Source organism: Panthera leo, chromosome C1 (genome assembly GCF_018350215.1).
Source record: "Panthera leo isolate Ple1 chromosome C1, P.leo_Ple1_pat1.1, whole genome shotgun sequence".
Taxonomy (NCBI): Eukaryota; Metazoa; Chordata; class Mammalia; order Carnivora; family Felidae; genus Panthera; species Panthera leo.
Genome location: NC_056686.1, coordinates 8,990,118 through 9,003,224, shown reverse-complemented (window position 1 = coordinate 9,003,224; position 13,107 = coordinate 8,990,118). Strand labels below are relative to the sequence as shown.

Below are 13,107 nucleotides of genomic sequence, written 5' to 3'. Positions count from 1 at the left end.
TTGAACTAAAAAGGGAATGGATACTGATCACTCACCTTATCCTGCAAGGAAAAGGTCCCGGGAAAACCAGCAAAGAGAAACTTGTTCTTGACTTTCAGCTTCCCCAAATTTGCTACAATTAGATTATTTGATCTGGAACTTTCGGGGATAAGGAGAACAGGAGCACCCGCCTCAATATCCAGGAGAACCCGTGAACAGCGCTGGGCTTGATCTCTCACCTGAAAGAAGAAGGAAAATTGACTCAGAGGCTCAGTCAATGCCCTAATTTTACAATCAAATAGCCTCCAGTTCCCAAAACCTTCATGAATTCACAATTCTAAAACAACCGAAATCGCACAGAGCATATTATACGAGCACCATGGAGTTACACTAGCAATCAGTAACAAGGGAATGGAAAACTGCTAAGTATTTGGAAATAAGACTATGCACTTTTTAATAACCCAAGGTTAAAAGAAGAAATCACAAGGGAAATAGGAAAATATTTTGGCCTAACTGCCAAAATAAGGAAAGCATGTATATTAAAACTTGTGGGATGCAAATGTCCATCGACAGATGGATAAAGAAGATGTGGTATATATTCAATGGAATATTACTCAGTGATGAAAAAGAACGAAATCTTGACATTTGCAACAATGTGCATGGAGCTAGAGTGTATTATGCTAAGCAAAATAAGTCAGAGAAAGACAAATGTATGATTTCACTTGTATGTGGAATTTAAGAAACAAAACAGATGAACATAGGGGAAAGGAAGCAAAAGTAAGATAAAAACAGGGAGACAAACCATAAGAGACTCTTAAATACAGAGAACAAACTGCGGGTAGCTGGTGGGGTGTTGGGGAGGGGGATGGGCTAAATGGGTGATGGGCATTAAGGAGGGCACTTGTTGGGATGAGCACTGGCTGTTATATGTAAAAACAAAAAAAAAGAAAAAAGAAAACAGGTGAATAACAACAGCAAAAAAAAATTTATGCAAAGGATTCAAGATCTACTTATTTCTTCTAATTTAAAATCTGTGATGTATTTTCCTTGATATACTTTCACTGGCCAATTAATTAATGTTCTGAAAATTATTTAGCAAAATAGCTCTTATTTTCATATCATTACATTTATCTTTTCAGTTATCTCTTGTAATTGTTTTAAACCAGACAACTTCTTAGAAGGTTTATTTAAAAATTTTAATTTTATATAATTTAAATTTATTTTTTAAATAAACTTTTTATCAAAATAAAACATACATGCAAAATGGTAAAAAAAAATGGTAGTATGCACTTAAAACAGTAGAGAAAAATGTATTAAATGCTTATTTTTTCTCTTTAATGTTTATTTATCTTTGAGAGAGAGAGAGCATGGGAGGGGCAGAGAGAAAGGGGGACAGAAGATCCGAAGTGGGCTCTGTGCTGACAGTGCAACCCTGATGCTGTATCAGGGTTCAAACTCATGACCTGTGAGATCATGACCTGAGCTGAAGTCAGACACTTAACAGACTGAGCCACCGAGGCACTTCTTAAATGTTTACTTTATTTACTCTTTTTTTATTAAAATATGTTTAATGTTTATTTCTTTTTGAGAGAGATGGAGAGAGTGCACGCGTGCATGCAAGTGGGGGAGGGGCAAAGAGAGGGAGACAAAGAATCCACAGCACAGAGCCCCATGCGGGGCTCAAACCCACGGTCTGTAAAATCATGACCTGAGCTGAAGTTGGACACTCAACCCACTGAGCCACCCAGGTGGCCCTTAAATGTTTATTTTATATAAAAGAATAAAGATTAAAATCAGTGATCAAAACCTCTATTGTAAGAAGCTAGAAAAAGGAAAAGCAAAACGAAGCTAAGTAGAAGGAAGAAAATAATGTAAGGCAGAAATCAGTTATTTAGAAAAGAGAAAAATAATTTTAAAAATCAATTAAACACTGGGGCGCCTGGGTGGCTCCGTCGGTTGAGCATCCGACTTCAGCTCAGGTCACGATCTCGCGGTCCGTGGGTTCGAGCCCCGCGTCAGGCTCTGGGCTGATGGCTCAGAGCCTGGAGCCTGCTTCCGATTCTGTGTCTCCCTCTCTCTCTGCCCCTCCCCCGTTCATGCTCTCTCTCTGTCTCAAAAATAAATAAACGTTAAAAAAAAAAAAAAATTAAAAAAAAATTAAACACTTACACAACACAACACCCAACAGCCACAGAGTATACATTCTCCCCAAATGCACGACATACTCTGCGAGGGTGTGGCTGGGCCAGAACACGGGCCTCTCGGTAAGTTAACTATATGAAAAGACTGATAAAAGTGAGAAACCTCTAGCTCTATTAATCAAGAAAAAAAGGAAGAAAACAAAACTCATCACTGTCAGGAAGGAGTGCGGGACATTGCTACAGAACTTACAAATACTAAAATGATAAGGGAACAGGGCACCTGGGTGGCTCAGTCCGTTAAGCGTCGGACCGGCTCAGCCCATGATTCTAGGGTTTGTGAATTCGAGTACCGGGTCGGGCTCTCTGCTGCCAGCGCAGAACCTGCTTCGGATCCTGTCTCCCTCCTCTTTCTGCCCCTCCCCAGCTCACTCTCTCTCTTTTTCTCTCTCTCTCAAAAATAAATAAACATTTAAAAGAAAAAAAGTCTTTGAAAGATAAGGGAACCTATGAACAGCTTCACGCCAACAAACTGACAATTTAGATGAAGTGGACAGATCAAGAAAACGGTAAAAGTATCCATAGACGGTAAGTAAATGAATGACGGTGGCTGTATTCCAACACAACTTTATGTATGCATGTGTTTATGTGTATATTCTCACAGGCCATAGTCTGCCAACCCCTGGAAAACTGAACACTGTTACCCTAAGATTAGACACAAGTCAGGGGTGTCTGCTCTTACCCCTTCTGTTTGACACTATACTGGAAGCCCTTGTCAGTGCCGTAGGGAAGAAAAAGAGTTGAAAGGCATACAGATTGAAAAGGACAAAGTAAAACTCTATTCACAGACAACATGACTATCTATGTAAAAAATCCTAAAGAATCTACAAAAAAGTAACTGGAACTGGTAAGTATATCTGGCAAAGTTGCAGAATGCAAGGTCAATGTATAAAAATCAATTGTATTTCTCTGTACAATCAACAAAGAACTAGAAATTGACATTTTTAAAATATCACTTATAATAGCATCAGAAATATGAAATGTCTTTTAATAAAAGATACATAAGATCAGAACACTCAAAACTACAAACACTGCTAAGAGAAACTGAAGACCTAAATAAACAGAGAAACATGCCATACTGAAGAAACAAGACTCAACACTACGAAGATGTCAATTCTCTGAAAGCTGACCGACAGATTCAACACAATCCCCAACAAAATTTCAACAGGCTTTATTGTAGAAATTGACACGCTGTTTCTAAAATCCACATGAAAAAGCAAAGAATCTGGAATAGCCACAATTCTTTTCTAAACTTTTTAATTTTAAGGAATGGTTTCTATTTTAAAGTAGGCTCCAGACCCAATGTGGGGCTCGAACTCACAATCTGGGATCAAGAATCACGTGCTCTACTGACTGAGCCAGCCAGGTGCCAAAACAATTATGAAGACAGTTCCTTATGATGTTAAACACATAGTTACATGAAGCAGCAATTCGTCTTAGATATTTACTTAAGAGAAACATATGTTCACACAAAGATTTCAATGCAAATGTTCACGGCAGTTTTATTCAGAATAGCCAAAAACTGGAAACTACCGAAATGTCCACCAAGTGGGTGAATGGATGAACAAATTTTATTACAAAGAACAGAATACTACTCAGCAATAAAAAGAAATCACACTGCTGCTATTTGCAACAATACAGATGGATTTCAACCAGCATTATGCTAAGTGAGAAAAGCCAGATACAGTCAGCCATGCTAGAAGATTTCATTTATAGAAAATTCTAAAAAAAAAAAAAAAAAAAAAGGCAAAACTATTATAACAGAAAGCTGGCCAATGGTTGGCAAGATGCAGGGAGGGATCAGGGGGACTGTTTGCATAGGGAGACGAGGAAACTTTGTGGATAACAGAAATGTTCGAAAAATCTTGAGTGTAGCTGTGGCTATAAGACAGTACCCAATTGTTAAAACTCATTGAATTGTACTCTTAAAATTGGTTAATTTTATTAGAAGTAAATTATACCACAATAAAGATGGCAAAAAATATAATACGCTAATATAATGAAATGTTTCTCATACATCGGTCAGGGAAAAGTATAGATTACAAAATAGAACAAGACAGTCTTAATTTTCTACTTATTCCTATTTTTATTGTTTTTCGTCACCTATGAGAAACACTACTTTTTAAAAAGAAAACTATAGCCCTCATAATATAAAAAGCTCTCCTTTCTTGGGTGTTAAGCACATAAACAAGTCAGGGGAATTTACAACGCAGTAAATACTGTCTTCCCTTTCTAACTGTACATGAATTGTTGGTACTGTCTATCAACCCATGACTACTGCCTGTTTGCTTTGTTTTTTTTTTTTTAATTTTTTTTTTTTTTCAACGTTTTTTATTTATTTTTGGGACAGAGAGAGACAGAGCATGAACGGGGGAGGGGCAGAGAGAGAGGGAGACACAGAATCGGAAACAGGCTCCAGGCTCCGAGCCATCAGCCCAGAGCCTGACGCGGGGCTCGAACTCACGGGCCGCGAGATCGTGACCTGGCTGAAGTCGGACGCTTAACCGACTGCGCCACCCAGGCGCCCCTGTTTGCTTTGTTTTTTAAGTAAATTATAAAACTACAAATTACTCGTCTTCACTGTAGCAAATGTAGACAGGAAAGCCAAATGAACAGAAGAAATCTGGTATCATCCATCACCTCACCTCCCGAGATAAATACTGGTACCATTCTGGCAGTTTAGTGGAGGAATTCAGAATGGGAATCCTGAGGCCTGACTACCTGAGCTGGAATCCCCACCCTGGCCACTTAGTAGTTTGGCAGCCTGGGGAACTCGTGAGGGCTCTGGGTCTCACTTCCCTTACCTACAAAATGGGAGGAATGGGCCCTCCCTTAAGAGCCATCGCGAGGATCAAATGATACCACACACCCAAGACACTCAAGCCCTTGTCGAGGGGCTATACTACTCACACGGCAACCCCGTACCCTCTGAGTCCCGGTTTCTACACACACGTACACACGCAGCTATATTTTATAAAGTTCAATGTATTCAGGGGCAGGTTCAAAACGAATAAACTATTGCTCGCACACTGCACGGCACTTCCTTTGTTAACATGCCTTAATAGTCGCACATTATTTAGTGGGAAGAGCGGAACTGTGACACAGCCAGAGTTCCGGGCAAGCAGAGCTAAGAATTTCTGCTTCCTCGTGGATAAAACGGCAATAACACGCCTGCCCACCACTCCCTCACTGGCTATAATCCCAGCTAATTCTGTTTTTGTCTGGTTTGACTCAGCTCACTAAAACAGAAGCTCCATTAGGGCAATGACCTTGTCTCTCTTGTTTTCCATTATGTTCCCGCTACCTGACATTGTACGACACGACATCTGTCAATAAACATTCACTAAATAATTCAAACAACTGAACAAACAAGCTTGTCATAAGGACCAAATAACATATAGGAAAGCACTCTGAGAACTCCAAAGCATCATTAATGTACTATTTAACAAATGGACGCATGCTTATTTGTGGTATCTCCGTTTTCCTCCTATACCTGAGTCCAAAGAAGAATAGCAAGAAAAATAACTGGCCACCGGTGACACAGCTTCATAGTGGCGACACCCAGGTTCCAGACTGCTGTCCCAAGATTTCAGAATTGCAACACCCCATCTGAGCTCCACCAAAAATCTGCACTCCCGGTTGCTCAGTGAATACATTAGTTTAGAATAAAAGAAACAACATATAAAGCAGAAGACACAGGAAAACTACATCACACTCCTAGTGTAAAAAATAAAGGAAACAATTTATATTTGGCCCAAAAAAAGGTGTATGATGCTCTTAAAACTGCAAACATCAAGGTTAAAAAGAACTGTAAAGTTCTACTAGATCGTTATTTACATACACAGGAAAACACAGGAATAAAAGTCCAGCTACAGGGGCTCCTGGGTGGCTCAGTTGGTTAAGCAACCAACTCTTGATTTCGGCTCAGGTCGTGATCTCACAGTTCGTGGGTTTGAGCCCCGTGTTGGGCTCTGCACTGACAGCACAGAGCCTGCTTAGGATTCTGTCTCCACCTCTCTCTGCCCCTCTCCCCCTTGAAAATAAATAAATAAACTTAAAAAGAAAAAAAAGAAAGAAAGAAAGAAAGAAAGAAAGAAAGAAAGAAAGAAAGAAAGAAAGAAAGAAAGAAAAGCAAGCTGCAAGCCAAAGGTAGAGGACACTACCTGTCACCAGTACAATCAGGAGAAAGGAATTTAAATTTCCAATTAGCCTCAAGCTTAGTAGCAGGTCTTTAGCTCTCTCCATGAATCTAAGCAATGCCAAATCCTAAACCTAAGTAATTCAAACAATTAGGATTAAAGATCCTTGAGCAGATCAGTTTTCCTTCAGAGCCCACAACTGTTCAAGACAGACTCTCACGCCTTAAAGGTCTCCTGACCGACTGCTTGTCTTCCATATCTCGATATAACAAAAACTTCAGACACTTACCTGTTTAATTCCTACTTATCCCAGAAGTGAAACCCAATGACACACTAACGTACAGTGTCATTTCCTAGCCCTACTGAGTCTTCACAATAACTCACTGCTGCTTAAACCACACAGGTGAAAGTAATCGTTGTAAGGGTACGTAATAGACAATGTTTATTAGAAGTATCATATTGAGAGCCACAAAAACGTTCATGGCTTTGACCAAACAATATCACTTACAGGATTCAATACTGTAAAAATACTTCAAAAAATGAAGAAAAAATATGCGCACAAAGCTGTTCACAGAACCATAACTCATAAAGAATGAAACACTGGAAACAATTTAAATGTTAAAAAACAGGGACACGGTTAAGTAAACTGACTTGATGGGTCATACAGTTATTAAATAGGACTGCTATGAAAAATGCAAAGCAAAATGGAAACAGATTATGAAAAAGGTTAACATGCTGGCTTCCAAAAGTGTACGCATAAAACTGACACACTTTATGTTACATTACATGTATGTACTGTATGCTATTCCTCCTTCAAACGCTTTTTTAAAAAGCATACGTAGGTGGAATTAAAGTGTTTTTAATTATCTAGAAAATAAAAAATAAGGGACGCGTGGGTGGCACAGTCAGTTTAGCGTCCAACTTTTGATTTCACCTCAGGTCATGATCCCAGGCTCATGGGATTAAGCCCCAGGTCTGGCTCCTCGCTGAGCACGGAGCCTGCTCAAGATTCTCTCTCACTCTCTCTCCTCCCAACCCCACCCCCTCCCCCACTTGTGCTCTTAAAAAAAAAAAGAGAGAGCGAGAGAAAGAGAAAAGAAAAATAAAAAAATAAAATAAAAAGCCTAAGCAGGTCATATATGCAATAATGTCATTTTACACCATTACTGACCCAAAATAAAGAGGTTCACAAGTGTTGACAAGGATATGAATTAAAAGGAATCCTTACACATTGCCAGTGGGAATGTAGAATTGTCTAGGAAAACAATCTGGCACTATCTTGTAAAGATAAACACGTGTGTACCCTGTGGCCCAGTAACCCGCTCCTAAGTATCTCCGAGAAATTCTTTCACATGTGCACCAAGAAACGTTGCACACGACAGCAAAACACCATAAACAACCCACATATTCAACAGGAAAATGGATAAATCTGTGCTCCACAAAACGAAATACAACAGTGAAATTAAACAACTGTGTAACAACTCGAATGTATCTAACTAAATGACAATATGAAAATGAAAAAACGGGGCACCTGGGCGGTTCAGTCGGTTAAGCGTCTGACTTGGACTCAGGTCACGATCACACAGTTCGTGAGTTCGAGCCCCACTTCAGGCTCTGCACTGATGTGCAGAGCCTGCTTGGGATCTTCTCTCTCTCTCGCTCTCTCTCTGTGCCCCTCCCCCACACACTTTAGCTCTCTCAAACTTTAAAAATAAATAAATAAATAAATAAATAAATAAATAAGAAAATGAAAAAAAAAGCAAGTCACAGAACATTAAATACAGCTTAATACCATTTTTATAAAGATCAAAACAAATGAAACAAAAGATATTATATGGAAACTTTTTTTTTTAAAGGGACTAGAAGATCCAAGAATCAGGAGAGCAGTTACCTAAGGAGTTGACAGAGGAGTGAGATGGGGAAGGAACATGTACAACGTTAGCAATGTTTTCATTTTTATTTTGGTGGCAGGTCATGAAGGTTCATTTTATTATACTTTGAAACTTACATGCTACAGATATTCTTTTAGGTGTGTCAAATAACAAATCTGTTTTAAAAGTTTCTAAAGACAGGGGGAGAAAGGTTATACCCTCTGATTACAATCATGGAAACATGCACAGGGAGAAATGAGAAAACAATGAAAACAGATTAAAACATACCTCGGGTGTACCTTGGTAAAACTGATTCTTTTTTTCCACATTCTCTACATGTTGACTGTGCTTTTGTATTTTTAAAAAATATATATTCTCTCAAAGATACACTGTTTCCAGGGAGAAAAACTGAGTGGTTGAGGAAAAGTAATTGAGAAGGAGACTTTTCTCCAAATGTCCTTTTACTTTGATTCTGTACTAAGTCAATATGTAACATATTCAAAAAATTTAAATAATTTAAAAATTTTTTTAATGTTTATTTGTGACAGAAAGCGAGAGAGAGTTCGAGCAGGGGAAGGACGGGGCGGCGGGGGCGGGGGGGACGGGGACAGAAGATCTGAAGCAGGTTCGACACTGACAGCAGAGAGCCCAATGAGGGACTGGAACTCACGAAACACGAGATCATGGCCTGAGCTAAAATCAAGAGTTGGACGCTTAACCGACTGAGCCACCCAGGCGCCCCTTTAAAATAAAAATTTGTTTAAATTAACAACTCAGGAAACAATAGATGCTGGCGAGGATGCGGAGAAAAGGGAACACTTCGTGCTGTTGGTGAGAATGCAAACGGATGCAGCCGCTCTGGAGAACAGTATGGAGGTTCCTCGAAAAATTAAAGGTAGAGCCACCCTACGACCCAGCAATTGCACTACTAGGTATTTACCCAAAGGATACAAAACTGCTGATTCGAAGGGACACATATGCCCCAATGTTTAGAGGAGCACTATTAACAATAGCCAAATTATGGAAAGAGCCCAAATACATACACACACACACACACACACACACACACACACACACACACAATGGAATATTACTCAGCGATGAAAAAGAATGAAATCTTGCCATTTGCAACAATGTGGATGGAACTAAAGTGTATTATGCTAAGCAAAATAGACAAAGATAAATATTACATGATTTTTAATCGTGGAATTTAAGAAACAAAACAGATGAAGACAGGGGAAGGGAAGGAAAAATAAGATAAAAACAGAGAAGGAGGCAAACCATAGGAGACTCTTAAATACAGAGAACAAACTGAGGGTTGCTGGAGGGGTACTGAGTGGGGGGATGGGCTAAATGGGTTATGGGCATTAAGGAGGGCACTCACTGGGATGAGCACTGGGTATTCTTTGTAGGTGATGAATCACTAAATTCTACTCCTGAAACCATTATTACACTGTAGGTTAGCTAACTTGGATCTAAAGAAAATTTTAAAAAATAAAATTAAAAAATAACAAAAATAACAAAATAAAAAATTTTAAATGTTGTCAATATGAAGATAGTATCTATTTATTTAATTATAATCTTTGACCTAATGAAGTTCAAAAAATACATAAGTTTTGGGGCACCTGGGTGGCTCTCAGTTGGTTAAGTGTCTGACTCTTGGTTTCGGCTCAGGTCGTGATCTCACAATTTGTGGCATCGGGCTGGGCGTCAGGCTCTGTGCTGACAACACAGAGCCTGCTTGGGATTCTCTCTCTCCTTCTCTCTGCCCCTCCCCCACTCGCACACATGCTCTCGCTCTCTCTCTCTCAAAGTAAAAAAATAATTTTTTAAAAATAATAAATAAACAAAGTTTTACAAAGGACTACATTATAATCATGTTCTGCGGTGCCCAAACTCTATGCCAAGACACCATAAGATGCTGCCACACAGTCCCATGTGCGCTTGCCAGGGCGTTTAAAATTTTTCAGGGAAACACATCATCTGTTGGACACTGCACATACTAGACTGAGTTAGTTCACATTCAGCGTTAGATCATGCTAGATTCCTTTCTATTATGTCACATCTTTACAAAGCTGGGTCTTCAGCACTTGCTGTGATAAAAAGCCAGTGCCACGAGACAAAGGATGCGGGACAGGAAATGAAGGCTGCCATGTTCAGCCTGGTTCCAAGTCTGAGAAGCTGCACGTGCCCAAGGGGCACGTCCATCCCTACTAACAAGTAATTTATCTACGAATGAAATAAAAATATTAGTCTTTCACTTACGTGTTATTTTTTTAAGTAGCTACTAAGTTGTTAGGACATGCGTACTTACTAAGTTGTTTAGACTTAATTATTTTTTAAATGCAAAGACCATTTGGTGTGTCTTTTGGCTTAGGATGTGCAGCGAAAATATTTCCAAGACACTAAGAGAACTATGAACTCAGAAGCTGGGAACCTCTAATCTCGTTGGGAAAAAAACTCTCTTCATGTAACAGATATGTTCTTTGGAAACACTTTCCAAGAGAAGTATCCCAACTAAAGTACTAAAAGGGACCAGGAGTCTTAAGTGTTAGCCATAAATTTCATTTATCTTCTTTAGAGGACGCTTAAGCTAAGCCTTAAAAGTCATTAAAACACGGTACCTTGCTAAAGAAATATAAGCTCTCCAATTACAGTGAGATTTCTGTAGACAATCGGCTGCATGGAGGACACTAGAAAGCATAAAATGACCCAAATCCTTCCCTTTTTTCAGTGAAATTTTCCAGACTTCTCTCTAGAGGCTTAAAAGTTCTATCGATCGGTCAAACTGGAAAAGCAACGTGGAGAAACGAGCCTTCCTACCGTCTGCCCCTCAATAGCAGCTCGCTGGCGTCCTAAGACATCTTGCAGCTGAGTGAAATGCTGAATGAAGGCCACCACCTCCGCCTGAAAACGCTGCGTGTGCACATACTGGACGGAGGCCATCTGGAGGCTCACTCGAATGTCGTGTTCCCTCCGGAGCAGAGGGTCGGGCCGTCCATATCTGGGAGTAAGAGACAGCAAGATACAAGTTAGTATTGGAAGAAAACAGGCTCAGTCAGGGATTCTCCTAGCAAACAGCTTTAACTATGAGAATGCGAATCTGCAATCAGGTTTGACAAAGCAAACTCCAGTAATCACTCCCTCTCTAAGCTGCCACAATGTGTTGAGGATGTTAAATGAGAGTCTGGTATGATGACCAAGGCCATGAACAGGTAGGCAGCTCTGGTGTTAAACTCTTGATTCCAGAACTCACGCAGAAGCCACCTGTGGTTCCACCGGGGCCCCTTTCCCTGCCTTTAGGGAAAGGGGATTACTCCACCTCAAAGATTGTAACAATATGGACTCAAAAGGTACAAAAATAAGGTCATGAAACGATGGGGAAAGAAAAAATTAGGCAATGCAATCGGTGTTTCTGGGGAAAACAGTCTCCTGGAAGCAGAAAGAAGTCTGTTTACTTCAGTGAAATGTGGGCCAAAGAGGTTTACCATGTACATTCCAAGACAAATTAGGAAACTTTTATGAATGGTTTTCAATTTAATGGGCATGGTATGCTCTCTCTTTCTCGCTTAAAAATAAACACCAAAAGAAAAAAAAAAAAAAAAAGGACAAAAGAAAGAAAAGATTCAATATAGACTTTTATAGAGAAAAAAACGCATCATATAATTTAACATCTATATCTTCAACAACTTTCTCAGGCTGAAATCATTCCAGAATGTTGAAAGGGAGATGGAAAGTGATCTAACTTCGTCTTCTCAATATTTAGATAGAAAAACTGATTCGTGGAGATTAAGTGACTTGCCTAAGGTCACATAACAAGCCAGTGAGATCCCAGGCTTTTTAATATTCAGAATTATTTCAGGGTGTCTGGCTGGCTCAGTTAGTAGAGCATGTGACTCTCAATCTTGGGGTTGTGAGTTTGAGCCCCACGTTGGGTGTGGACATTACTTAAAAAAAAAAAATCTTAAAGAAAAAAAGAATTATTTCAATCACACACCATCTGTTTATGAGGACTGAGTAGCCCACTTCAACAAAGATCCATTTTACTATAAATCAGGATTCCTTGCAACTAGATCATATCAATTTTACCTAAGATGGTAAAAACTTTTTTAAACTTTTATTGGTTTAGCCAACAAGAATTTGAAACAGCAACAAATATGACAAAATGTCAAACGAGAAAAATGGGTATTTTTACTTAAAAGTTTGGAAAATGAGTGCTTCTTCTCCACTGGTAGTAAACCGCTCTCTGTAGAATTCTCCGTGGGCTGTAAGGTCACTTAGGGACAGGCTCCCGATGCTTCCCTGCAAGGCCAGGTCTCCATCTAGGGATGTTAAAAATAGAACACACGCCTATGTATCTTTTTTTGTCATACACCTTAAATATGTCTAGAACAAAAACCGATCCACACATGCCTCAGACTTTTCACTATTTAATCAAATTAAATGTCAAAGGCTAGTTTTCATATTCCAATGCACCCGCCAAAAACATTTTACACAGTATTTCAAAGTCTCAATGCAGAAGTCCAAAGGGGGTTGAAACAATACACCAATATCATACTTTAACCTTTATGAGGGAAAGAAATTAAATGCATACACAAATTAAAGGATAAAACATTTCTAAATACAGGGGCGCCTGGGTGGCTCAGTCAGGTAAGCATCCAACTCTTGGTCTTGGCTCAGGTCATCATCTCACGGTTCGTGAGTTCGAGCCCTACATCGGGGTCTGCGCTGACAGTGTGGAGGCTGCTTGGGATTCTCTGTCTTCCTCTCTCTGTCCCTCTTTGCTTGTGTGCTCACTTGCTCTCGCTCTCTCTCTCTCTCAAAAATAAACATTTAAAATATTTTTTTTAAGTTTTTTTTTTATGTTTATTTTTGAGAGAAAGAAACAGAGTGCGAGCAGGGAAGGGGCAGAAGGAGAGA

At 39.4% G+C, this 13,107-nt stretch overlaps 1 protein-coding gene across 8 annotated transcripts in view; it reads right to left on the bottom strand.

Annotated features, from left to right (window-relative positions):
* Positions 1-13,107, bottom strand: part of VPS13D (vacuolar protein sorting 13 homolog D) — a 266,928-nt gene that overhangs the window by 206,142 nt on the left and 47,679 nt on the right. For all 8 annotated transcript variants that reach the window (XM_042954200.1, XM_042954201.1, XM_042954202.1 and 5 more), the window contains 3 exons: positions 12,383-12,509; positions 11,011-11,191; positions 36-218 (listed from right to left, as the gene is read on the bottom strand). In XM_042954200.1, the coding sequence (XP_042810134.1) occupies positions 36-218; positions 11,011-11,191; positions 12,383-12,509 (491 nt within the window). The remainder of the gene's footprint in view (positions 1-35; positions 219-11,010; positions 11,192-12,382; positions 12,510-13,107) is intronic.